General features: G+C 48.7%; 1 protein-coding gene across 1 annotated transcript in view; it reads left to right on the top strand.

The window, feature by feature from the left end:
• The window catches only part of ANKRD13D (ankyrin repeat domain 13D), a 54,927-nt gene extending 27,561 nt beyond the window's left edge, over positions 1–27,366 (top strand). The window contains exons 7-15 of the mRNA XM_029574336.1: positions 3,518–3,584; positions 10,410–10,491; positions 11,579–11,640; positions 14,123–14,253; positions 14,375–14,532; positions 14,819–14,980; positions 18,783–18,955; positions 19,146–19,231; positions 26,291–27,366. Of these exons, the coding sequence (XP_029430196.1) occupies positions 3,518–3,584; positions 10,410–10,491; positions 11,579–11,640; positions 14,123–14,253; positions 14,375–14,532; positions 14,819–14,980; positions 18,783–18,955; positions 19,146–19,231; positions 26,291–26,534 (1,165 nt within the window). The 3' untranslated portion in view covers positions 26,535–27,366. The remainder of the gene's footprint in view (positions 1–3,517; positions 3,585–10,409; positions 10,492–11,578; positions 11,641–14,122; positions 14,254–14,374; positions 14,533–14,818; positions 14,981–18,782; positions 18,956–19,145; positions 19,232–26,290) is intronic.
• The last annotated feature ends 231 nt before the right edge of the window (positions 27,367–27,597 follow it).

Below are 27,597 nucleotides of genomic sequence, written 5' to 3' on the forward strand. Positions count from 1 at the left end.
ATAGCGGCCCCGGATTGGCCAAGACGTCCATGGTACGCAGACATGCAAAGACTCCTGGTGGGGAGCCCTCTGTGCTCCACATAGGGATCTTCTCCAGCAGGGCCTGATTCTTCACGAAGATCCACCTCTATTCTCTCTTACGGTCTGGCCCTTGAGAGGACTTGCCTGAAGAAGCCCGGTTACTCGAAGGCTGTGATTGACACCCTGCTCCATGCGCGCAAGTTCTCAACATTTCTGGCATACATACGGATCTGGAGAATATTCGAAGCCTGGTATGAGGACCGCGGGATATTCCCGCGGACCGCCAAGATCCCCATGATTCTGGAGTTTCTACAGGACGGTATGAAGAAGGGGTTGTCACTCAACTCCCTCAAGGTCCCAAGTAGCAGCCCTCTCCTGCTTCACAGCCGAAGTGAATGGAATCAGTCTATCAGCTCATCCTGGCTTGGCCTGTTTCCTAAAGGGTTAAGCAACGTCAGCCACCCCTAAAGTGGCTGGTGCCCCTATGGAACCTCATTCTGGTATTAGACTTCCTAGCGGGGGCTTCCTTCAGACCAGTGCGCGGTCTGTCACTACACCTCTTAACACTGAAGATGGTATTCCTGGTGGCAATATGTTCAGCTCGTCGCATCTCCGAACTCCAGGCACTATCCTGTCGAGAACCGTTCCTTAGATTCACTCCTAGAACGATACAGCTGCGCACCATCCCCTCCTTCCTACCGAAAGTGGTTTCCGAGTTTCATTTGAACCAAGCCATCTCCCTACCATTTCCAGATGAACATAAGGACTCTGAAGACTCACGCCTTCTTAGTCATCCAAATATTGGCAGACTCCTGGTGCGATACCTGGAAAGATTGGAACCGGTGCACAAAACGGATCACTTGTTCGTTCTCCACAGTGGGAAGAATCAAGGAGAAGCGGCCTCGCGGGTGACCATAGCTTGCTGTATCAAGGAAGTAATCAAGGCAGCCTACATAGAAGCAGGAAAGCCCTTACCCCTGCAGGTTAAGGCTCATTCTACTAGGGCCCAGGCAGTATCTTGGGTAGAAACCAAGCTGCTGTCGCCCGCTGAGATCTGTCGGGCTGCAACTTGGTCCTCCTTACACACTTTTTCTCCAGGTTCTACCGCCTGGATGTTCAGGCCCAAGAAGAAGCAGCCTTCACAAGGACAGTACTAAGTGGGCCACGGGCAGCCTCCTGCTTCTTCCGGGAGTAGCTTTTGTACATCCCATTGGTCCTGAGTCCATCTGGCTACAGGCTAGGAAATGGAGAAATTACTTACCTGATAGTTTTGTTTTCCTTAGTGTAGACAAATGGACTCGGCATCCCGCCCACGGCTGCCCCCAGAGAAGGAGGACCTCGGAAAGCGAACCTTGAGATTAAGTAAATACAGGTAAGCCATTGCCTACCCTAGTTCAAGCCACCCACAGTTTGTCCGGTGTTTGCGTTAATTGGTTGAGAGCACTGGCGGTCTCCAGTTTTGAAATCAAGTTAATTAAGCAAAGATATATCCACAATGGCTTTTCGAAGAGAATACTGAAGAGCTGAGGTTACTGCAGGGGTTTATTTAGAGTGACGCCAGCTTTGAAATCTGACTCCGTCTCCCATCTGCTAGCAGAAGAGCATAACCCACTGGTCCTGAGTCCATCTGTCTGCACTAAGGAAAACGAAATTATCAGGTAAGTAATTTCTCCAATGTTGGTGGGGGAGGGGGCATGTGGGTGGCAATCTCTACATTAGACACTTTCAGAAGGTGGCAAGTGGAGATTGACTTAACAGTTATTAATGAGCAGACATTCTGTATGAAGGTTTTCCTGGGTCTGTATGATGCTTTATGTTAAGGCCTCCTTGTGTATGTGAGAGCCTGGGTATGGACTGTTCTTATGCTCTGGGTGAGGGTCTCCCTGTATGTGTGTGTTTTGTTCTGTATGTGCATATGAGGGTATCCCTTTTTGTATGTGCGCTTCTTACCTGCATGTATGGTGTTAAGCTCTAGGAGAGAGTCTCCCTGTCTGTGTGTTTGTTTAATTGCATACATAAGCTGTGGGTGTACGGCGTGATGATCTCTTTTGTGTGTGCGTCAGGCTCTATAGGAGAATCTTTATGGGTGGGAGGGTGGTTTCTGGCTCTGTGCAAAGGTTTCTCTGTGTGTGTCAAGCTCTGAGTAAGAGCATTTCTGTGTGCGTATGATGCTCTTCCATTTCGTCCTGTTACAGCAGCCTAAGTCAGTCTATACCAGTGGGTTGTGTCCCCCCCTTCCAGCAGATGAATTCTGTGACATCATTGCCAGTACTTATTGGTAGTGCAGCCCAGAGAAATCCAGTATTCTCTGCCTCCCGCAGACGGCAGGACTTCTAGTGGTGCAGCAGGGTTTTTGTTGGCAAAGCACTGGTGCAATCTGGATTTTCCAGCAGAGCGAGCCTGCTGGAGGGGTTCCCAGTCCCAGAGGGGCCTCTGCTGAGCCCAGGTTGGGTGAGTGGGGAATGAAGCTTTAGAAAAAAAAAAAAAAGTAAGAGTGGCATAGAAGGATTCAGAGAGAGCTTCTGCAGCCTTGCTTTTGCCTTAAGTGAGTTTCCTCTCCCCCCTCCTCTCTGTGCTGCCTGTAGGCTGTATGCCAAACAAATAAATAAATTAAAACCCAAGGAGAGGGCCATTCAGTGACCGGAGCATTCAGTATGGTTTTTCATGGCAGGGCCTGGATTAATTTTGGCAATAAGACAGGCTTTAACGACCACATGGCCTAAGTGCTTACTGGGGACGGGTTTTTTGGCTGCTTCCCCTTTGCCACGTTTTATTGCGATGGAGTGTTTGGATCGTGGCCGCCTCTGTGGCACATGTGGCCACCCGCGCTCGGCCTAGGCTTTGAGCCCTTTGTGCTTTGTGTGTGTGAGTATTACGGGCGGGGGAGGTTCTGGGAGAATGCCTTAAATCGGTGGGAGAGGCGGCAGCAGCTCCTGTGGAGGCAGTGAAGTCGTCTGCGCCTGATTTGCAGCCAGGTGCCCGATCCTGTGGAGACTGCTAGTGAGCTGCTTTTGCCAGAAATGGCTGCCATCTTGCCTTCTCCTCCTGTGGGAATTTGAGCCTCTGCAGTGGTCTCCTGGCTCCAGAACCGGGACCTCTTTCTAACCTTGGTCCCAGTTGCCTTTGTTCGGCCGGGAGTGAGTCTCCTTTCTATCCTCTGTTTCTTGTTCTTCCATTATTCGCAAGGGAAGGTTCCAAGGTGAGAGGATATCTCTCGTATGATGTTGGAAGTTTGAGTGTTCTTATAATTTGGGTTCCTATAAGTGCTTTGTGAAGGGAATTCTGGATTTCTCTGGGCTGCACCACAGGTAAGTACTGGGCAGTGTTGTCGCAGAATTCAGTGTGCTCTGCCTCGATCTGCTGGAAGGGGGACACAACCCACTGGTGGACCGGTCTGGACTGGTGTAGCAAGACTCATAGAAAGGTCATGAACAGGTAAAAATTCCTCCTTCTGCTCATGTTTTTAAAAAAAAAAAAATTCTTTTGCCATTCTCAGGAATAAGTCTGGGATCTGGGGCTGGCGGTCAGAGAAGATGGAGTCCATCAGTGGTTATGAAGCAAAGGTATGGCAAGAGGTGAAAAACATGTGTGGCGCTGTGCGTATTTGTGTCTGGTCATAAGAACAAGGGTCCATCAAGCCCAGCATCCTGTGTCCAACAGTGGCCAATCCAAGTCATAATTACCTGGCAAGTAACTCCCAAGCACTAAATAAATCCCATTCTACTAGTGCCAGCAGAAATCACTAGCTGTTCCCTATTGATTAATAACAGTTCATGGACTTCTCCTCTAGGATCATATCCACCCTTTTTTTTTTTAAACCCAACTACACGAGCTGCTTTAACCACATCCTCTGACAACAAATTCCAAAGCTTAATTGTGCATTGATGGAAAAAGAATTTTCTCCGATTTGTTTTAAATGTGATACTTGCTAACTTCATGGCATGCCTCCTAGTTCTTGCATTATCCGAAAGAGTAAATAAGTTTCACATTTACGGGTTCAAGGCCTTTTATGATTTTGTAGACCTCTATCATATCCCCCCTCAGTTATCTCTTCTCCAAACTGAATAGCCCTAAACTCTTAAGCCTTTCTTCATAGGGGAGCCGTTCCATGCCCTTTATCATTTTGGTCACCCTCCTCTGTATTTTCTCGAGGGCAACTATATCTTTTTTTTTTTTTTTTTTTTGTGATGCGGTGAACAGAATTGCACACAGCATTCAAGTTGCGGTCTTGAGCAATACAGAGGCATTATGACATCCTCTGCTCTATTTGCCATTCCCTTCCTAATAATTCCTGGCATTCTGTTTGCTTTTTTTCATTGCACAGCACACTGAGCTGAAATTTCAATATAATATAAATTTTGACATCCAAATCTTTCCTGGGTGGTGACATGTAATATGGAACCTAACATCATGATACTACGGCATGGGTTATTTTTCCCCATATGTATCACCTTGCACTTGGCCATATGGCAGATGAAATTTAATGTGGACACCCAATCTTCCAGCCTCACGAGGTCCTCCTGCAATTTATCACAATCTGTTTGAGATTTAACTACGCTGAATATTTTGTGTTATCTGTAAATTTGATCATACCCCATTCCAGATCATTTATAAATATATTAAAAAGCACCAGTCCAAGTACAGCTCCCTGAGTCAGTTCACTGTTTACCTTTTTTCACTGTGAAAGCAAACCATTTAATCCTACTCTCTGGTCATGTCTGTTGTATCCTCTATATGTCTATGTTTCTTCACCGCGCTCCCCTCACCCTTCTGCACTTCTGGAAAACCTTTCATTGAAATCTAAAAAAACCTAAAAAACTTTCACCAGGGCACACAAATGGGGACAGGCTGAGAGAAACTGGAAGGGATGGGAAAGAAATGAGGAAAGCCTTGTAATGAAGGTGAGGAGGGAGGAGTTCAACCAAAAAGGGAATCTGAAGGGTGGCCAAGAAGGCGTGATGTGAATCCATGTGACCTTTGTCAAGTCACTTCACCCTCCATTGCCTCAGATACAAACTCAGACTGTAAGCTCTCCTGGGACAGGGAAATAACCACAATACTCGATTGTAATCTGTTTTCCCAGAATGTACCCGGATCAGTCCAGACTCCTGAGTTTTGCCTCCCTACCAGCAGATGGAGACAGAGAAAGTTTCGACAGACTCTGCCTTATATACCTAGGTGCCACCCACAGCCTGACAATATTACTCTGTCTCCAGCAGAGGGTAGGAGTGCTCATATCACAGGCTGTATTGCTTAGTGTGATTGATTGTTGGTCAGTTAGTTTCAGGTGACTAAATTTGGATTTAGTTTAATTTCAATTTGAGGGGATTATCTCATTAAAAAAAAGATAACAGAAGATCTCAGCCTCCCAGTGGGTTGCTAGATCCTGAGTGACCATCCTCCCCCCCCCCCCCCCCCCCCCCCCCCCCCCCCCCCCCCCGGTTCGTGAGGCATCTGCGGCTGTGCTCGAGGACCCGATAGCCAGTACATGGCAGCTTCAGGGTTGACACCGGGGAGCCCGGCTCACTCACCCCAGGAGAACCAGCAGCATGACCTTAGCTGTACCAGGCAAGTAAAAAAAAATAAAATAAGATCTTTTTTGTTTTGTCTCTGCTCTCCCTTCCCTTCTGCGGTGCTTATTTTGATTTTTCTCCCGCTTGCGGCGATTAAAAAAAACCCAAACAAACAGATTTTTTACTATCCTCTCTTCAGCCCGACATGCCGTGGAAGTCAGCGTGCTCGCGGACCATTTGAGCAGGGGAGTTCCCTTGGTGGACCTGGATTGGACGGTGGTGACCACAGATGCCAGCCTCTCCGGCTGGGGTGCAGTTTGCCTGCGACAATCGGTGTAGGGACAGGGTCTCAAGAAGAGTCCCGGTGGTCCATCAATCGTTTGGAGACCAGAGCGGTACGGCTGGCGTTGCAGGCATTCCTTCCACTTCTCAAGGGGAAGTTGGGTCAGGGTTCTGTCCGACAATGCAATCACAATGGCTTACATCAGTCGTCAAGGCGGAACCAAGAGCCAGCTGGTGGCGGAGGAAGCTCATCTGTTAATCGACTGGGCAGAGCAGAACCTCCTCAGCATAGCAGCGTCCCACATAGCTGGGGTCGACAACATTCACGCGGATTTTCTAAGTCTGCATCGACTCGATCCAGGTGAGTGGGAGCTGGTGGACAGAGCTTTTCAACTCATATGCGACAGATGGGCACTCCTTACATGGATCTGATGGCGACGTTCAAGAATTCCAAGGCTCCGCGCTTCTTTGCTCACCGCAGGAGCGGAAGGAGTAGATGCCCTAGTACTTTCCTGGTCAACGACGATTCTGCTTTACGAATTTCCTCCTTGGCCTCTCATAGGCAAAGTACTCAGGCACATAGAGAGTCACCCGGCAGACGTGATCTTGGTGGCTCCCGAGTGGCCGTGGTGGCCATGGTTTGCGGATTTGGTCAATCTGGCGGTGGAAGGTCCCCTGCGGTTTCCCATCTTCCGAACCTACTCCATCAGGGATCCGTCTGTTTCGACCAGGTCGATCGCTTCTGTCTAGCGGCTTGGCTTTTGAGAGGCAGTGTCTGAAGGGCAAAGGCTACTCCGATGCGGTGGTCACTCTCTCTTGAGATTGCGTAAAACTTCAACTTCCCTGTCTTATGTTCGTGTCTAGAAGGTCTTTGAGTTGTGGTGGGTGGCTCGGAGGATTCTTCCCACCCAGGCTTCTGTGTCCGATGTCTTGTGTTTCCTTCAGGCGGGATTAGCTAAGATTTTGTCCTGTAGTTCCTTGCGGGTGCAGGTGGCAGCTCTTGGTTCTTTGCGTGGTACCATTGATGGAGTAGCACTGGCTGCGCATCCGGATGTTTCTCGCTTCCTTGGGGTGCAAGGCATCTGCGTCCTCCAGTGAGTTCCCCATGCCCCTCCTGGAATTTAAACTTAGTACTTACGGCTTTGTGTGCACCGCCCTTTGAGCCCTTAAAAAGAGCAGCACTGAAGGACCTTACATTGAAGTTGGTGTTTTTGGTGGCAATTTCCTCTGCTTGTAGGGTTTCCGAGCTTCAGGCATTGTCATGCAAGGAACCCTTCTTGCGGATCTCAGGTTCGGGTGTCTCCTTGCGGACTGTTCCTTCCTTCCTTCCTTCCTTTCTGCCAAAGGTGGTTTCCTCTTTTCATTTGAATCAATCTTTGGAACTTCCGTCCTTTTCCAATCTGGACAGATTGGATCCTCTTTCTAGGGATTTGCAGAAGTTGGACGTTCGTAGGGCCCTGCTATGTTATCTCGAAGTTACCAACTATTTTCAGGTCTCGGATCACCTCTTTGTGCTCTGGAGTGGTCCTAAGTGAGGTAATATGGCATCTAAGACTACGATAGCCTGGTGGCTGAAAGAAGCGATAAATTCCGCTTATTTGCTCCGTGGTAGACCCATGCCAGTGGGGCTTCGGGCGCATTCGACACGTTCTCAGGCGGCTTCCTGGGCTGAATGTCATCAGATTTCTCCGCAGGAAATTTGCAGAGCAGTTACATGAAAATCCTTGCATACCTTTGCGAGGCACTACAGGCTTGATGTTCGGGGGTGGCTAATTTTGGAGAAGTGCTCAGAGCGGGCCTCTCCGGTTCCCATCCCAGGTAAGTAGAGTTCTGGTACATCCCAGGAGTCTGGACTGATCCGGGTACGTACAGGGAAAAGAAAATTGGTTCTTACCTGATAATTTTCGTTCCTGTAGTACCACGGATCAGTCCAGAGTCCCGCCCACTGTACTGCATAGAGGAAATGGAGAGTCCGCTACATCAGTTTTTGTTTCTTTTTGTTTTTATTATTATTTATTAAATTTATAACATTGCATACAATTAAATAAACAGGTATTTAAAGAAATAATCATAATACAAAACAAAATCAACATGTTATCCACATATATATTAATACAGTCCACATCTTGAGGAAAGAAGGAGAGCAATCCGTTTTAAGCAGAAACATATTTTATCCTTATGCAGCCTTTATTAACCTTCAAAACAACCTTGCTTACTAACTGCTAGTTTTATCCCTGATAAATTGCTCTAGATGTAGAGGAACAAAGAAAACAAACTTGTTATTATACGTTACTAAACATTTGCAAGGATATTTAAAAAAAACAAAAAACAAACAAACTGGCACCTGTGTCCAAAGCCCTTTGTTTGTACACAAGGAAAAGTTTCCTACGAGCTTGTGTAACTCTAGAAACATCGGGGAAAATTTGGACTTTCTGTCCACAGAAAATCAAATGCTTATTCAGAAAATATTTATGAAATACTTCTTTATCACACTTTAACGAGAACGATACTAACAAAGTGGCTCTGGTAGGAATATTATCAAGGGAATCCTCAAGGAAAGACTTTCCAAAACATCCATCCCCCTCTCTTGATTTACTATTTTTTTCCTGATAGTTGGAATCTTGTCCTCCTCATAGGACAGTATCTCTAGCAAGTATTTTCTTAGAATTTCCCTCTTGGACAACAATCTAGTAGGAGGAAAATTTAACAAGCGTAAGTTGTTAGACCTCATTTCATTTTCCAGGGCTTCAATTTGGTTATAAATGAATAATTTATCCTTTATAAATGATGTAGTCACTCCCTGTAATGGGAGTAATTGAGCATTGAATTTAGAAACAGAGGCCTCTACGTTCCTTAATCTTATATCTTGTTCTTCTATTTTAGCACTAGTCTGAACAGAGAAATTGTGTATTTGGGATATAGAACTTGTCACTTTTGTTATCAACTTTAGCTACTAATTTCCACTCATCTTTTAAAGAAACCGACTCTGGTTCTACATCCCCCTTCAGGCAAATCACACATATATCTGGGATAATAGAGGGAATAGGTAACAAAGAACTATTATCTTTAACCTCAGTAAGAATAACAACATCTAATACCAAGTTCCTCTCCTCCCCAGCCTTCCCCCCATCAGCTGTAAGCTGCGGGTTAGTGCTAGAAGCGGAGATTATCAACCCAGAAAATGTCCCAGTGTCCAACTGCAAAATTGCAGGTTGAAGGGGTGGCTGCTGGGGCCCAGGGCTCAATGAAATCCCCAAGGGTGAATTAACCCTGGAGCAATCCCTCATGGATGACTCACCCAGATGTAATACGTGGTCATCCATCGGCCCAACTCTCACAGATGATGATGGCAATGGGGAAGAAGTCCAGTTCTTTAATTTCCTCTTTTTCCCCATTTTTTACCCAGGGGCGCGCGGCTTCGGCTGCGCGCCAGCGGCTGTGCGCCGCCGGGCCCTGGTTTAAAAAGATTTTCTGGGCTCCACCTGATGACGTCAGCTCTGGAGAGTCACACCCCCTCTCTCTCCCAAAGACAGCGTGGCCTATCAGCGATTCGGGCAGCGAATCTCTTTGGGGTCCTTTGCTACAACAGGGCTCTCCTTCTCTCCTCCAGTTTTTGTTTGTTTCTAATCTGCAGAGCAATTTTTTTCTTACCCTATTTGCTGGGTCTGGTTTACAGTTGTGGTCAGTGCTCCATTCGAGTTTACGGTTCTTGTATATAGTTAGTTTGAGTTGGAAATATTCTGCTTTGACTCTGAGTAATACTGGCAAGCTGTGGGTGGCACCTAGGTATATAAGGCAGAGTCTGTCAAAACTTTCTCTGTCTCCATCTGCTGGTGGGGAGGCAAAACCCAGGAGTCTGGACTGATCCGTGGTACTACAGGAGCAAAAATTATCAGGTAAGAACCAATTTTCTTTTGAAGTGGCTGAAAGGTGGAATATTAAAAAGAAAAAAAAAAGCAAGAGATTACTCTATAGTGGAAAGATTGCAAACTTGTGGGAGTAGAGGAGATAACCAGGATGTGAGGATAAGCAGGTGCAGCACCACGGAGGATGGAACGGAAGGTAAGAAGTAGCTTATACTGAATGAGATGGAGGGGAGAGGATGTGTAAGGAAAGGAGAAGACCTGAGGAGAACCTGCAGGGGATCGATGTGGAAGTAGAGGAGACTGTTAAAATATTTTAAATAAATAATAAAATTACTTCTTCTACCCACACCCTCTGCAAGTTCAGGGCGGGTTACAAAATAATCAAGTCAAGAGAAGAGATTGAGAAGTTTATAGCTGCAAGATTAGCAGCTGAGGAGATGTAGGAGTGAAAGGGAGCAGTTAACTGTGCCTACTGAGCTAGTGATGGTGCCTGTGGCAGGGGAGCTTCCCTGGCACTCCAGATGCACAGCTCCCTGCTGAGGGTGGCTAATGTGCCATGGACGCTGGCACTGTGTATTGTACCTGAGCTTGGAGAGGAGCCTCATCACTGACCTGGGGTGCAAGGAAGGACTGAGGGATGAACTCAGAAGCCGAGCTGGTAGTGGAATGAAATGAAACCTCATGAGAGGAAGGGAAAAGCAATTAATCCCCCCCTTCTTCTTACCAGGTTTACAGTGCCAGCAACGTGGAGCTCGTCACCAAAACCCGGACGGAGCATCTGTCAGACCAAGACAAATCCAAAAACAAAGGTAAGCATGGCCAGGGCCAGCGGACCTGCAGCTGATCCTGGGGCTGTGAGATGAAGTCAGCACTGTTACGTTGTGGCACAGATGTTAGCCTGGCTCTCATCGGTTGCCCGTTATACCCGGTGTCCCAGTGTTACCATCAAAGCCCCGTGCAGCTGCTGCTGCTGCTGCTCCCTCTTTCCCCAGTGGTAGGTCACTCTTGAAAATGTTACCGCACTCCTCCAGTGCACATCACAAGACTTGTGGTGTGAGGAGGTGTGTGTCTCGTGCTGCACACACTGTTAAACATACCTGGAGCAGTCCAGACTCCTGGGTTTTGCTCCTCCTCTAGCAGATAGACAGAAGTTTACAAACAAAAACTCCGCCTATATCTAGGCTGGTGCCACCTACAGTCTGGCAGTCTTCTTCTGTCTCCTAGCAGGTGGAGGGGGTGCAAAGCCTACAGTCTGTGCTGAGGCCTAGGAATTAGGTGGTAGATAGTCTTTAAAAAAAAAATTATATATATATAAATTAGGGTTAGAGACGGCAGAGGCTTACCTGCAGGTCCGTGTTCACGCCTCCCAGGGGGTTGCGAGGTCCTGTGGTGGGTTATCAGTGCTCTCCGTCGGAGCGCCCTGTACTGTATCGGCCCGAGGGTTTGGCTTGGCGTTTGAGGTGACTGTGTCCTGCAGCTGCATCTGCTGTCAAACTCTCTGCTTTACTTCCACTGGGCTTAAATTTGCAAGACAGGTTGGTGGGGGGGTGAGTTGCTGGGAGTTCCTCACCAGTGTTCCCTCTTAAGCTGCATGGGAGGGCCCCCATCTGTGTCCTAACTGTGGGGCTGTGCTGCACGATTTGAACCTTGCCCAAATGGGAACTGCGAGGGGGCTGCAGCAGGCCCCTGGGTTAGAACGTGGGTGGTGGGCGTCCATGCAGCGGAGAGAAAATATTCCCCGCCAGTCGCTGTGATCAGAATGGCTTCTGTTTTACCAATGTTGTGAATCATCTCAGGTGTAATGTTGTGTGCAGTTATGTATTCTCGGCTCTTGAGGGCCTGCTTCCATGGCTTCAGTTTCTCATCCTGTTCTCGCTCTCCATCTCTTGCCTGTAGGATCTAAAACCCCCTTCCAGTCATTCCTGGGAATAGCACAGCAGCATGCGGCTCACAATGGGGTAAGTCCCTCTCCGTGGTCAGGCATTTTATTGGCTGTACGTGCGCTACTGAGGTCAGAAAATTAGGTAGGAAAGGAAACGTAATGACAGGTTCTGCTTGATCTTCTGTAACATCTCTTATAATGTCTTACCTTGTGGCAGAATGCAGTGTATTTATAGAAGTATTGCACACTCACAGTATCTCTCAAACATTTTGTATTACTTCTTAGGAAGCATTTAACCAATGTACTGACATACTGCTAGAGCTGCTCTCGCTCTCTCGCTGTGGGACCTCTTTGTATTTTGCATGCAGTGTTCACAGCATGCACAGCCTGAGGTTTCCAGGCTTATTTTCTTCTACCGATTTCTCCTTCTAATTTGTGGTCCCTGACTCTGTGTTTGGTGAGGGTTTATCTGTGTTCTGCATGTGCGATTGAGGTGTGAGGGATTCTGGTAGCATTTAGTGTCTGTGAAGAGATCGGCAGCAGTGCCGCTTCTGTTTTCCTGATAGGAGGTGCATTGGTGCTCTAGGGCCTGGAGTAATGAGTACCTTTGATTCAAAACGGTTGGGATCAGACTTGTTCTGGAGAGTAGATTTTTTTCCAGATTATGAAAGCTCTGGATCATGGGAGCTTTATGCCAAAAGATTTTTGGATAATGGGAGTTCCCTGTACGTACCCGGATCAGTCCAGACTCCTGGGTTTTGCCTCCCCTCCAGCAGATGGAGACAGAGAAGTTTGTTTGGTTTTTTTTAATTTTTTATTTATGCAGTTTCAGATATATTTACATCATATATCAAGGTATAAGAGATCTTACAATATAATTCATAGACAGAAGTTTTGACTGCCTCTTCCCTATATCCTGAGGTGCCACCTTCAGTCCATCAGTATTTCTCTGACTCCAGCAGATGGTGGAGGTGCAAAACTTGCAGTCTGCACTTAGTGTAAAAAAAAAAAAAAGAGCCTTTACTTTTTATTGCTTGGACTCTCCCTTCCCTTTGCTAGCAGGGTTGTTCACCCCTGCCTGCCTTTCTCCTTTTCGCCAGGCTCTGAGGTTTTTTCTCCTCAGCTATGCCACGAAGGTCGGTTTGTCAGGTGTGTGGGTCGGCGTGCGCGTGAGTTTCGCGCGACGGCCTTTGTTCATCCTGTCTCCCCGGGGGGAGGGAACTACTACGGCCACCGGGGTTGACGTTTTTAGTGCCCGCAAAGGTTCTATGGGGTTAGGAAGACCGCGGCCCTCTTCTCCTGATCCGTTCCCGCTGAGCACGGGAATGGACGCCATTTTGAATACTATAAGGGCAGGCGGAGTGCCAACAAGTTTCGCCACAAGAGATTAGCAGAGCGGCTACTTGGAAGTCTTTACACACCTTTGCGAGGCATTACAGGCTCGGTGTCCAGGCCCCGGGTTCGGGGAGGTTTGGTGAAGGTGTGATTCGAGCGGGACTCTCAGGGTCCCACCCCAAGTAAGAAAGCTCTGGTACATCCCAGGAGTCTGGACATCCAGGTACCTACAGGGAAAGGAAAAATTGGTTCTTACCTGCTAAATTTCCTGTAGTACCACGGATCAGTCCAGAGTCCCACCCGCTTTATAAATAGAGGTAACCGAGAGTCCGCTCATTCAGCATTTGTTTAATTTGGGTCTACAGATCAGTTTTTCACAGTGTTCAACGGGTTCTGTTCCCACTTGGGATTAGTGAGCCAGTTCAGGAAACATGTTAACATGTTTGGTTTTGAACCATTCTGCTTTGATACTGAGTAATACTGACGGACTGTAGGTGGCACCTCGGGATATAGGGCAGAGCCAGTCAAAGCTTCTCTGTCTCCACCTGCTGGAGGGGAGGCAAAACCCAGGAGTCTGGACTGATCCGTGGTACTACCGGAACGAAATTAGCAGGTAAGAACCAATTGTCCTTTTTGCTGGATAACAGAACATGTGGCCTGAGTGAGAATTGCCCTCCTCAAAGCTGGCTGCAATCGTGCGCAGGTTATTCAGCGTGTAGACTCATAGCCACGTTAAAAGGAGTTGTCAGGGGTGGAAGACGGCGCCTGCTCAATCGATTTGCAAATGTACATGCGCTATTTCCCTCCTCCCCACTGCCTGCACAGACACAGCCATTTCTAGTGCACCCACTTTGCATTGGCTAATTTTGGAACAGAAACTGCATGGGGGGGGTTCCTTGTGAAGACCTGCGTAAAGTTCAGTGGTCTGCAGCTACCTGGCTGGTGAGGGTTTCGGATAATGGGAGTTTCTGGATGAAAGGCGCTGGGCTGCTCTTTGATCGGTCAGGTTGCGTGTGTTTGTAATGAAGCACAGAGGTGCTGAGTGTGTTGTTGCAGGGTTTTGCGTTGCCTAAGAATACCTCTGCTGCTGCGAGGGCTTTGTGTCGTGTTTATTGATGCCAGCATGTGTCTCTCTCTCTTTCTCTGTCTGCTTTTCACTCTCTCTCTCAATTGTTTGCTCATTCTCTGTCTCTCCTTTCTCTCTCTGCCTTCGGCTGTCTCAGGCCCCTGTGCTGCAGTCTGCAAATTCCACCAACCCAACAGCCATCACGCCCGAAGAGTACTTTGACGAGAATTTTAATCTGGAGGCCAGAAACATCGGGCGACCCATTGAGATGTCCAGCAAGGTGCAGAGGTGAGCGTGATCCAGCCACGCTCTGTGCTTTCTCCTTTCCTCTTCCTCTGTGTGTGTCCCCTTCTTTCTTCCTTCCCGGTTGGTCCCAGTTCTCATCGCTCTCCTCTTCTTCGTGGCTCAGGTTCAAGGCGACGCTCTGGCTCTGTGAGAATCACCCCCTCTCCCTGGTGGAACAGGTGACGCCCATCATTGACCTCATGGCAATCAGCAACGCTCACTTTGCCAAACTGCGTGACTTTATCACCCTGAAGCTGCCACCAGGATTCCCAGTGAAAATTGGTACAGGAAGGAGGGAGGGGAAGAAGGGAGAGGGTGGGGAAGGAGGGAGTGAAAAAAAAAAGGGAGGAAGGAAGGGAAATATCCTGGGAACAGACACTCGCACAACAGCAGTGGAAGTAAGATTGAGAGAGGGAGGAAAGTCGAGACAGATAAAGATAGAGAGAGAAAGCGAAAAGAGGTGGATAATCAGAGAGGTGGGGGATGGAGGGTGATATGGCAGAGAGGTGGCTGTCCATGCACTTGTAGATGTCTCATGCTGCACTCTCCCCTCTCTTTCTCCCTTCAGAAATCCCCCTCTTCCATGTCCTCAATGCTCGCATCACCTTTAGTAATCTCTGTGGCTGTGATGAGCCCGTCAGCTCGGTGCATGCCAGTGAGCAAGCCCCCAGCCAGTCCCTGAGCAGTGACAGCCTGGAGTCTGCAGCTGAGGCCACTGCCCTCGTGCCAGGTAAGCGTCGTCTCGTTGGCCGTTGCTTTGCGCTCTGATGGTATTGCACAGGAAGGAGGCGTGAGCCATTGCTGAGAGCTCTGAACCAGGAGCCAGAAAAAAGGGGCTCTAATCCCAGCTCTGTCACAGACTCTGTGATCTCAAGCAAGACACAGGGACAGACAGTTTTCAAAGCCGTTCACCCGGATAACGTGGCTTGCCTGAAAATGGCTATCCATGGCCTAGCTGAAAGCATGCACGGGTATGTTAAACCAGGCTGAAGAGAGACTTGTAGGCCGGGGGAGTGTAAGAATGCGTGGACATTGGATTTCCAAATGTAAGTGCACTCTTTTACCCACTGCCCTACCCTCATCTGCCCGTAGACAGCAGGTGGAAAGTACGCAGACCCTGGTAGCACATGGATCCCATGGTTGATGGCTGTCAAACAGTGCAGCTGGTTTCCCTTTAATAAAAAAGTGGCCACAGTCTCCATGGCTCTGCCGTCCTACCTCCTTTCTTTACCAGTGGGTCACTTCCAGTTCCAGGTCTGTCACTGAGTCTCGGTGTGACCCTGGATTTTCCTGACTTACCAGTAATTAGGTAGTGATGAGAAGATAAGCACTGACATGCTGACCGTTTCTAACAGTGGTCAGTCCGGACTGCCCATTGCATCCCTAATCCATGCTGCCCATGCTCAGAAGTGGGAGATAAAGGCATCTAAGGTTATCTGGCTAAATAATAGTTAATAGACCTGCCCTCTAGAAACTTAGCCAAACCTTATTTAACTCAACTATACCACATTCTCTGACAGCGAATTCCACACCTTAATTATGCGTTGACGGAAAACATTTTTTCTAGAATTTGTTTTAAATCTGCTGCTGGTTAATTTCATGTCGTATCCCCTAGCCCTAGTCCCATTCCTGTTGCCACTCGCTGTCTTCCAGTACCTGACGTCCTATAGCGCGCTCTCTGGCCCACTCTGCTTCACTCTCTCTATCCTCGTCTTTTGACTTGTTTTCCCCCACGATCTTTCTCTGTTCCTCTCTGGGATTCTGTGATAATGTCTGAAACCACCCGCGCACAGTCAGAACGGTCAGCTTCCTCAGGGACACCCCAGACCCGCAGGTTCCCTCCTCTGGATCTATGAGCAGAGCACTATCCTCCTGTAGTCAGTTCTTGCTGAGTGGGACTCCCCAGACCCACAGGTTCCCTCTTCAGGATCTATGAGCAGAGCACTATCCTCCTGTAGTTTCTGTTCTTGCTGAGTGGGACACCCCAGACCCGCAGGTTCCCTCCTCTGGATCTATGAGCAGAGCACTATCCTCCTGTAGTCAGTTCTTGCTGAGTGGGACTCCCCAGACCCGCAGGTTCCCTCCTCTGGATCTATGAGCAGAGCACTATCCTCCTGTAGTCAGTTCTTGCTGAGTGGGACACCCCAGACCCGCAGGTTCCCTCTTCAGGATCTATGAGCAGAGCACTATCCTCCTGTAGTTTCTGTTCTTGCTGAGTGGGACTCCCCAGACCCGCAGGTTCCCTCCTCTGGATCTATGAGCAGAGCACTATCCTCCTGTAGTTTCTGTTCTTGCTGAGTGGGACACCCCAGACCCGCAGGTTCCCTCCTCTGGATCTATGAGCAGAGCACTATCCTCCTGTAGTTTCTGTTCTTGCTGAGTGGGACACCCCAGACCCGCAGGTTCCCTCCTCTGGATCTATGAGCAGAGCACTATCCTCCTGTAGTTTCTGTTCTTGCTGAGTGGGACACCCCAGACCCGCAGGTTCCCTCCTCTGGATCTATGAGCAGAGCACTATCCTCCTGTAGTTTCTGTTCTTGCTGAGTGGGACACCCCAGACCCGCAGGTTCCCTCCTCTGGATCTATGAGCAGAGCACTATCCTCCTGTAGTTTCGGTTCTTGCTGAGTGGGACTCCCCAGACCCGCAGGTTCCCTCTTCAGGATCTATGAGCAGAGCACTATCCTCCTGCAGTTTCTGTTCTTGCTGAGTGGGACACCCCAGACCCGCAGGTTCCCTCTTCAGGATCTATGAGCAGAGCACTATCCTCCTGTAGTTTCTGTTCTTGCTGAGTGGGACACCCCAGACCCGCAGGTTCCCTCTTCAGGATCTATGAGCAGAGCACTATCCTCCTGTAGTTTCTGTTCTTGCTGAGTGGGACACCCCAGACCCGCAGGTTCCCTCCTCTGGATCTATGAGCAGAGCACTATCCTCCTGCAGTTTCTGTTCTTGCTGAGTGGGACACCCCAGACCCGCAGGTTCCCTCCTCTGGATCTAGGAGCAGAGCACTATCCTCCTGTAGTTTCTGTTCTTGCTGAGTGGGACTCCCCAGACCCGCAGGTTCCCTCCTCTGGATCTATGAGCAGAGCACTATCCTCCTGTAGTTTCTGTTCTTGCTGAGTGGGACTCCCCAGACCCGCAGGTTCCCTCCTCTGGATCTATGAGCAGAGCACTATCCTCCTGCAGTTTCGGTTCTTGCTGAGTGTTCTCACAGGCACTCTCCTGCTCATCTAATCTACGTTCCACCGCATCAACCCAGTCCCCCTAGTTCAGCGCACTCGCGTTGCAGCTCACCCACAAGCGACTTAATCTCTTGTTTTACTGAGCCCATATCAGCCCTCTGTTCGCTGAGCCAGGTTTGGAAATCATCTCTGGATTGGGGGGGGCTTGAGTTGTTGCAAAGCAGAGCCAAGCACCTCCGTTCCCAATCGGCGACACGACTCACCGTTGCCATTTTCTTTGACCCTCCTCCTCCTCCACTGGACCTTCCAGTGTTTTTTTTGCTGCAGTTGCGTCGAAAGAAAATTGTTTTAAATCGATTTGGATTTTTTACGCACCGACATTCTCAGGGCATCTGGAATCAAATAAGGCAGCTCCGACTTGACGCAGCGATCGATGGCAGCGCTGAGGGAGGGATCGAGAGCGCGGACTGCAAGCAGCCATTCGTCAGCGAGACATCGCTTCCTCCCTGCTGGAGGGAGTTTTTGTTGCTTATTGCTGAGAGGACATCAAAATTTCTCTTTCTTTATCAGTTGCTCGCTGTCTCTCTCTCTCTGTTCATTTTTCTCAGATTCAGGAAACTTTATTGGCCTGACAATTTGTACATGTGTTGCCAAGGTAATGGAATAAAGAGGGTAAAACAAAAGGAAGAAAAAATATAAACATAATGGGGTCATTTTCAATAGAGTGCATAACTCCGCATGTGCACCCATGAGCCCGGTGCAGCTACAGTTACCATGGTATTTTCTAAACTGTGCAGCTGGCCCATGTGTGTGTTTAATGCAGAGATTCCCATAGTTTATGCACCTATTTTACAAATGTACACATGACCTGTATATTTTATGCACAAATTCTGTTTATAAAATACATAAAGGGCTTGCACTGCCTATCTCCGCCCTCTGTCCCTGTGCATACTTTTCCACGCGGCAGCAACCATACACGTTTACTCCCACCCTTCTGAAACTTGACTTACTGTGCACGGAGGCCAGTTATGCGCGTGTATGCCGGTTTTGCACACACTGCCCCGTGTAAGTCTTGGAAAACGGCCCCCAGTATTTCTCTGTCCATCGCTTTCTGTATCTTTTTCTCTATCCAGTGCTCTCTGGATCTCTGTCTCTTGTTGGTATTTCTGTCTGTCTGTCTCCCTATGCTTTGCTCTGTGTCTTTTCTCTCTGTCATTTTGTATATCTTTCTCTTACTGTCCATCCGCTGTTTGGTTTTTTTCTATCTCTTTGTCCATTGTTGGTCTCTCCTCTTTCTTTATCTCCCCTGTGCTTTATGCTCAGTTCTGTGTTCACCTTGGTTTTTCTCTTAGTGCCCGCCGTGTCTCCATTCCCCTGTGAGGTGGACCCCTCTGTGTTCGAGGTACCTGAGGGCTACACAACCCTTGGTGCAGGTCGCAGTGAACCAATGAGAGATGAGGACGATGACCTCCTGCAGTTCGCCATTCAGCAGAGCCTGCTGGAGGCTGGGACCGAGACTGACCAGGTGAGAGAGCGCGACACGAGGTGAGTGGGAGAAAGAGAGAGGCAGTCACTGAGACACAGAATGGGAAGCAAGATGGCGAAATGCAAATAGAGACACGGAGAGTGGAAGAGGGACCGCTGTTTTGGTATTTGGGAGGGCTTGATAAAGGGTGCAGATGAGACGTATGAGCCTATCAGTGTGATTCTTACAGGTCACCATCTGGGAGGCATTAACCAATAGCAGACCTGGATCGAATCCCCCCCCACCACCTTATGATGAAGACCTCCAGCTGGAACGGTGAGAACTGACATGGTTATATTTACCTCGTTGAAGACTTCTCCCCCCCCCTCTGCATTTTCATTATCCCAGTTTCTTCCCCTTGTTTTATTGTAACATTTTGCTCCTTCTGGTTATGGTTAACGTTCTTCTAATGCCTTTGTTTCATGTAAACCGATCTGATTTGATTTGTATCAAGAAAGTCGGTATAGAAAAAGCTTTAAATAAATAATGGCCTGGGACCACCAACAAGAATATTCCTCTAGCTTAACTGAGCAACGGCTGGGACTGCCAGTGGGAATTTGCCTCTTGGTTACCAAATTAAGGCCTGGATTCATCAAGCCATGATGTTTCCTCGCAAAAGGGGCCCCACTATCGCGGGACGGGAGGGGGGGTATAGCCGCAATAGTAGGCCCTTCTCCCCCCCCAAAATATTGCTATTGTATTGCCACATTGTTTTTGTCTCGCGGTAAAACACCGCAAGGCAAAACAATGCGGCATGCTTTCTTTACATGCGATGTCGGCCCTCAAAGCACAGGGCCACCGACTGAAAAATAAATTCTTAGCATTCAGACAGGTCAATCCACACCAGTGGGTTATGCACCTCTACCAGCAGGTGGAGACAGAGCAAAGCTGATGTCACAGTATGTATACCCCTGCAGTGACGTCAGCTCACTAGTATTCTCCGTCTCCAGCCCATGGTGGTGCGCATTTCCCTACAGGAGAAAGATGAAGGAGATTATTCTGCACCGGATCTCTTGAGGTGATACTGTGATCCCTCCCCCCTCAGCTGAGTGCCTTGGTCTGATCGCTGGTTTTCCGGTGTGGGCTTGGCTGCCAGGAGAGAACAGCTGAAAGGCTAGTGGGTGCAGGAAGCCGAGTACGGCAGAGAAGGCATTTGCCCTCTTTCCCCCCCCCCCCCCCCCTGCAGCCGGGAGAGTTCAGGTAAGGACCTTAAAAATAAAATAAGAGAAGAGGAAGGAATGAGAGAAAGTTAATGTTAAGGATTCCTCTCGCCCTCTTCTATTCTGATCTCCGAGCCTCAGCGGGCCAATCCGATGTTCACCTCCACCTCCGTGAGGGGATGGAGAGGGGGCAGTTTTGATGGGTTGAGCGCCCTTTCGGGCTCGGCCCTGCTTTTTTTTCTGAGCAGATCTGCCACATAATAGTGCCTCGCATCTGTTCTCACCTGCATGTCCATGCTGGGCATCTGTCTGGGCCGCATGGTTGGGGTACAAGTTTTGGCTGTCCACATTACGCGCTTATATATGTAAAAGTCCCGTTCTTCAGCATCCTAAACGTTGGCGTACTGCACAGGTTCACCTTGCACAGATGCCCAGCTGGACGCACAATCGTCAGTCGCTGGTTGTAACCTGCTTCTAGTGGACGTTTTATCCCTGGTGCTAGTAATAAAAAAAAAAGCCTAAGCACCTTGCAATTTATATCCTGCTGCATTACAGCCCGGGGGTCCCATCTAATCCTTGTCAGAGCTGCTCAAACGCTCAGGGAGAGTTGGCTCCTGCTGGTTTTTACTGAGCCCAGCCCTTCCCAGCAGGATGCGGGAATGGGTCCGAAGGGGATCTTTCAGAAGTTTTGCTTGGTTTTGAGGGCCCCCCCTCTAACTGGATCATCAGCAGGGGAGGACAACTCAGTGGGTGCCAGTGCATCGCCCCCTAGTTTTGGGATGGATGCTTCCACCCTTTTTCTTGGGTGGAATTTATTTTAAGGGCGGCACTACAGGCACATTCGGCGGAACCAGTCAAACCGAAAAAAAACAAAAACCCTTTAGGATGGTAGGCTGCACAATCCTGCAGGTTGGGTGCCGTCTCTCAGAGGGGGACCCAGGTGGCACAGATGTCGGAAGCGATCCTTACAGAGCGTTTCTGTCATTGAGAGAAGTTTCCGGCTCTTCTCAGCCTGTCACTGAAGATGGTGGGAGTGCCGGGGGTCGGTTCCATTTCTGAGCTAATGATCTTGAAAGGGGTGCCATGGTGGGGCTGTACCCCCTGGATCCGGCAGCGAGAGAGTGAGCAGTTGCGTTTTCTAGCAAAGGGAACGCGCTGGTGAGTTCCATCACCAAGCGGACGATCATTTCTGTGGAAGGGGGGGAGTGGCATTGAAGGATGCATCGGATAGGAGAATTTCGGCTATCCTTGAGCAGGCTTTGAGCTGTTGGCAATGAATTTGCAGTTCGCCTCTCGCTGCTCCCTGGTGGCTCACACTTACCTGATCCGATCTCAGGAAGTTGATGAGTTTACTTTGAATACCAGGATAGTGATGGAACCGGCTGCCACCTTTTGGCGGATGCAGACCGGACCTGGTTCGTACCTCTGGCAGAAGAATGGCTTCGATGATAGCAGCCAGTTTAATCTTACAGAATTGCCCCTTAAAGGATCACGCTTGTTTAGGAGTGAGTTAAAAAAAAACCCCCAAAACCCAAAGAAAGATGGTCAAGAAGTAAGTCCAGGTTTCTTGGTTGCTAGAAGGATGGATTCTCAGAGGGCTTGGCCCCTGAATAGGGCTCAGTTCTTTCAGCCCGGGCAGCCCAGACGGGGCATAAGCTTGGGTGGAGATGCCTCCCTACCCCCCCCCTCCCTCAGTGAAGGTGTGTGTCCCATCTTGTAGGACATGAGATAAGAGGTTGCCTATCTCTTTTTAATCAGGACAGGGTCAAGTTCTCGTCGGACCAGTAGGTTTTGGAGCAATAAGGGAAGGCTATATTAAGGAGTTTTGTCTGAGTCCCTAGGGATGTCTTCGTGACATATCTCTGCAGAAGAGGCAGGCAGAGGAGTTTATATTGTCCAAGCTCCTGAACTGACGGGCCCAAGTCACAAGAAGATATGGGCCATTCTTCTATTTATTTCATTATACCCGAGAAGGAAGGTTCCTCTCAACTCATCCTGGATCAAAAAAGGTGGTGAATCCTCATTGCTCAATTCTGTATGGAAACCTTGCGCTCAGTGATAATAGCAATACAGTCAGGGTAATTTTCTTATGTCTCTGGAACTGTCAGAAGCATAGCTACAATATTCCCATTCGGCTGGAGCAACAATGGTTTTCCGTAGTTCGCTATTTTGAGGTGGCATTATCACTTTTGAGCACTACCTTTCAGTCTAGCCACCGCACCCAGAACATTTACCAAAGTCAGGATGGTGATAGCGGCAGGACTGATAAAGGATGGCATTCTGATTCACCTGTGCTTAGCTTGGTTAATTTGGGCCAAGAGCCTGTAAGAGTCTTCAGGCTTCATGTAAGGTGATCTCCTGGCCAAGGGCAGTCTCAGACATTGAGCTATCTCTGTGTTCGTTTTGACACAAAGCAAGGCAGAAGGTTCCTGCCAGAACCCACATTCAGAAACTTCTGGCGCAGGTGCGGCTATTGACAGAGGTATAGCACCCAATGGTGTGGTCTTACCTACAGCTGCTCGTTTTGATGGCAACCACTTTGGAGGTAGATCCATGGGCAAGGTCGCATATGTGCCCTCTTCAGCTCATACAGTTTGCACAAAGTCTCAGGACTACTCGATGCGGTTTCGGTTTCCAGGAGGAATCAGCATCCAACTGCAGTAGTGGTTGAAAGTGGAGGATCACTACAGACCCCGGACTAGCTGGTACACACAACGGATGCAAACCTCCGGGGTTAGGGGGCTCACTTTCCTGGAATGCAGAGGAGTCTTTCTGGGGCGTCACTTGTCTGGAGGCGTGTATCGTTCGGCTGGCATGCCTGTGGTTCGTCAACCGCTTGCAGGGTCAGGTGGTTCGAGTAATGACAGACAATATGTCAACAGTGGTTTATATCGACTGCCAAGGAGGCGCCAAAGGCCAGAAAGTGTCAGAGAACATAGCCCAGCTCAGGGATTGGATGGAGGTATATTTTCAGGAGATCTCTGCCTTCCACATTGCAGGAATGGGTAATGTAAGAGCCGATTTTCTCAGCAGGCAGAGTCTGGATCGAGAGACTGGGAGTTGTCAGATGAGGAACAGCTCATAGTGTCCCTCTGGGGCCTACTGTTTTTAGACATATTGACAGTATTGCACAGTGCAAAGGTTCCTCACTTTTTGCATCACAGGAGAGCTCAGAACTCCTTGGGTTTTGATGACCTTGTGTAGGAGTAGCCAGAAGGCAAGCTTCTGTATGCCTTTCCCTGTGGCACACACTAGGCAGAGTGATTCGAAAAATCAAAGGACATTGAATTGGTGCTCCTGGTGGCTCCAGATTAGCCCAGGAGGTAGTAGTTTACACATTTGTGGAGGGTCCTGGTGAATTCTCCTTCCAGTTTACGATCCACAGGGACCTGTTCTTAACAAAGATCCGACTTGATTTGTCTTACAGTATGGCCCTTGAAAGGGCTCAATTGCTGAAGCATGGATTTTCCACTGCTGTGTTTTACACCTTGCTTCAAGCACAGACGTTTCCACTTCTTTGGCTTACATTTGAGTTTGGAGCATGGCCTGCTTCCTTGTTCGATGAAGATCCCCCTCATGTTGTAATTCTTAAAGGATGGTTTACTTAAGGGTTTGGCCCTTAACTCCTTGAAGGCGCAGATAGCAGATCTTGCCTGTTTCCAGGTTCAGGTGAATGGTAGTTTTTTGTCAGCCCATTTGGATGTGGCCTGGTTTCTGAAGGGGGTGAAGCATTTTCGTTCTCCCTTACTGTTGCTGGTGCTCTTATGGAACATTAATCTGGTTCTACAACTTTTTGGGAAGTTTCACTTTGCAACCACTATGGAACCTCTCCTTGAGGTTACTAAACTTGAGGACGTTCTCTTGATAATTTGTTCTGCACATGGAGTTTTGTACTGCAGGCTCTTTGGCTGGGGACCATTCCTGTGGGTAACTCCAGGGGCAGTCCTGCTCCAGTCTATTCCATCTTTTTGCCCAATGGTCTCGGACTTTCGCTTGGATCATTCAATTTCCCTGCTAGTGCTGGACAGGGAGAGAGAGAGAGATATGAACGCCTATCGTCTGTTGCCGACCTTGGATGTCGAGACATCTGATGAGATAATTGGAGGTTACTAAACTTCTCAAAAACACTGACCACCTGTTTGTTCTTCATGATGGCAGTAAACCGGGTGAGTCGCATTTCGGGCTACCATAGCCCACTGGATTAAGGAAGTTGTCATAGTCGCGTATGTGAATTCTGAGCAGCCGTTACCTAAACAGGTTAGGGCTCATTCCACTAGGTCTCGAGCAGTGTCATGGGCGGAGCTTTGATTGTGGTCTCCCATCGAGATTTGCCGAGCTGCGACATGATCCTTTTCCAGATATTGCTGCCTGGATGTGCAGGCCTGGGAAGACGCAGCCTTGCACGTGCAGTACTGGTTGGACCAAGGGCAGTCTTCCACCCTTTTCGGTAGTAGCTTTGTTACATCCCGCTGGTGTGGATTAATCTGTCTGAATGCTAAAAAAAAAATGAGAAATTTCTGCTTACCTGATAATTTCCTTTTCTTTAGTGAAGACAGGTTAATCCACCTTTCTGCCCTTGGCTGCCAGTCTGTGGTTCTGTTGTCCTGAGTGTATGCGTTTCCGGGGATGACTGGTAAGTGTCAGCTTCAGTCCCTACATTAGTGATGTTCCACTCCTTGTCGGAGCTCAGTGTTCTGTTACCCCAGTGCTTGAGTGGTTGTCTGTTGGTAGTTATAATCGAATACTGTTAGTCTGTCCACAGTTGGCTGTTGCAGTGTAGGGATATATATACCATGTCGTCAGCTTGGCTCTGACTCCATCTGCTGGTCGAGGTGCATAACCCACCGGTGTGGATTAATCCGACTTCAGTATAGGAAAGGAAAATAGATAAGTGGCAACGAAAAAACCCCCAAAACTATGTGGGGGTCAAACCTGACCCCTCTCCCCAGTCCAGGCCCATCACTTGTGGTGGCCCCAACAACCAAAACCAAAAATAAGTACATGTTCACGTGATAATGGAGCCCAATCCCCCAACCCAATCAGATTGTAAAACAATGCGGGCATAAGCTGTAACCCCCGACCACCCCTTTCCATACAAAGCAGGGCAGAGAGTTCCCCTCTCCCCCCCCCCCATTACCTCTCCTCCCCTGATTTAAAAAACCAAAACCCTCCATGTAAGTGGTTCCCCCCAACCCTCCAAGTCCAAATAATCATTGGTTTCAAGTGGTAGCCCCCTTCCCTCGCCCCCTTCCCTTGAAAATAAGAAAACCTGCACTTGGAAAGCCAGGAGAACAGCAGGAAAGGTCGTTAGTTAACAGTGTGGTCAGTTTCCAGCAGGGTCGAGCGACTTGACAAGGCAGTTAAGCGGCTGAACTCCAGGCGGGTGGGGAGTGTCCCGCCTCACGGCGGCTCCAGAGGCGTGGCAGCCAGATTTTGGCCACACAGAGTTAGGCCTATGTTCTGCAGTTGAGCATGAGCCTAGCTGACAATCTTAGGCACTCGGGGGTTAGTTCAAAATCGGCCCCAGTATCAGTAATTCAGGCAAGCCAAGGTCTATATCTGGAGACAATCAAGAGTAGAAAGCAGGAACAGAACTCCTGGAGTGAGTCCAGTATGGAAAGTCAGAAGGCAGGGAGACAGGACAAGTTCAACTGAGCCTCTCAATAAGAAGGGGTGAGAGAATCCTTCCAGTTAGCAGCTGGCACCAGCAAACAATCCTGAATCTATTCAGGACCACACAACATGTGAAATCAGGTGCCAGGCACTTTCAGAACCAGCTAGAAGGATAGTTCCCAAAGTAGGAGACCAGCCCTGCAGTGCTGCAGGTTGTGAGATCTGACACGAGGTCTCGGATCTGAGTGTACAATCCTGGAAATCACCTCGTCCGTCACTGAGCCACAGACAGACAAGGGATGCATGGGATTCACACGGCCAGACACTGGGTCACCTTTATATACAGGAACTAGGGCCTGGGATCTCTCCTTTGTGGTCTGAATAGAGAATGCCCATCTGGATTTACCTCTTCAGCAAATTATCTGTCATGGTGTCCCATTTACATACGAAACTATGGATGGAGATTTAGCATAAGGGAATGTCTGGGACACTGATAGCACAGATATTGCAGAAATGTGACACATCTGGCACTCTTTAAGACCTGAATTTTATTCTTGAACAGGGCGATCCAGGAGAGCATGTTCCTGCAGACGGCACAGGGGGGTGCCCCCGAGCCCACTCCACCCCCAAGCAGCAATGGCTCCTCTAACTCTGCTACCCTTCCCTCCTCCTACTCCAGCTTCGATGAGCAGCTCCGGCTGGCCATGGAGCTCTCCTCCCAGGAGCAGGAGGAGCGGGAGCGCCGCCACCGCGAGGAAGAGGAGGAACTGGAACGCATCCTGCAGCTCTCCCTGACGGAAAAATAACATTGAACCCTCTACCCCCCCCCAAAAAATGTATCGCAAGGCTTGCTATTGGCCTGAAGTTTGCTTTTAAACGTTCAGCAGGGAGAGAGAGATCGGGAAGTCTTCTCTTTGGTTTTAACAGCTTTGAATGATTGGCTGTCAATTTCATATCTAATGGGAAGGGAAGGGGGGAAGTTCATTTCTAAGATCAGCAACAAAACTGTCCCTATGTTCTGGAACAGCCTCCGGAAACAAAATATTGACAGGGTTTGTGGGAATAAACAGGCAAATTAAACTTAACTGAAGAGGGAGAAGAAGGGCCTGGCCTTGGATGACTCTTTTCGTATTAGTTAACGAAACGAATGAGTAAATGAAAAGAATAAGACACGAGAGGTTCTGTTTCTGCAGCTGGTGTCGCGGCAGGGGTCCAGCCAGCCCAGGCCAAGGGTCAGATGCCTCCTAGGCCCCATTTCGTCTGTCTCCCTCTGTCTTACAGTTCCTGGCACTCGAGGGGGCACTCGGTAATAAAGTGCAAAACAACCAAATCAAAGTCTGCTGCTTTTCCCCCTTTTGCCTGGTGAATTTGCAGTCAGGTCTCAGAATGAAGTTTTCTATTGTGTTTTTTTTTCCTATTTATTTATTTATTTATCTTTGTTGCGGTTTTCTTTTTTAATATATACATACATACATACATATATATCTTCACACACATAGAAGGGTTATTACTGCAAGGTTGAGAATGTCGTCTTGTTTTTGCTACTTCTGACATGTCCTATTCGATTTTTTGTTTTGTTTTGTTTTTGATTTTGGACTTTCATTCATCCATCATGTAATAAAATCTAAAATTAAGAAAGAGAGAAGAAAGTGGGAGTCGGGTCTTCCTTTAGTCTGGGTTGAGGGGGATTCAGCTCTTGAAAGAAATTGGGCTAATTGCCAGGTGTCACCTGGCAGAAGCGTGTGGAAATGAGCCGCAAAGAGTTGGGAACGGCCCGCACCTGAACAGGAGCTTCCTGGCCACGGTGGGTGGTCAAGGCGGTGGAGTCTGATGACCCCCAGTGCACACAGAGAAATGGCTGGCAAGGGG

The sequence above is a fragment of the Rhinatrema bivittatum genome, chromosome 13 (genome assembly GCF_901001135.1).
Source record: "Rhinatrema bivittatum chromosome 13, aRhiBiv1.1, whole genome shotgun sequence".
In the NCBI taxonomy this organism is placed as follows: Eukaryota; Metazoa; Chordata; class Amphibia; order Gymnophiona; family Rhinatrematidae; genus Rhinatrema; species Rhinatrema bivittatum.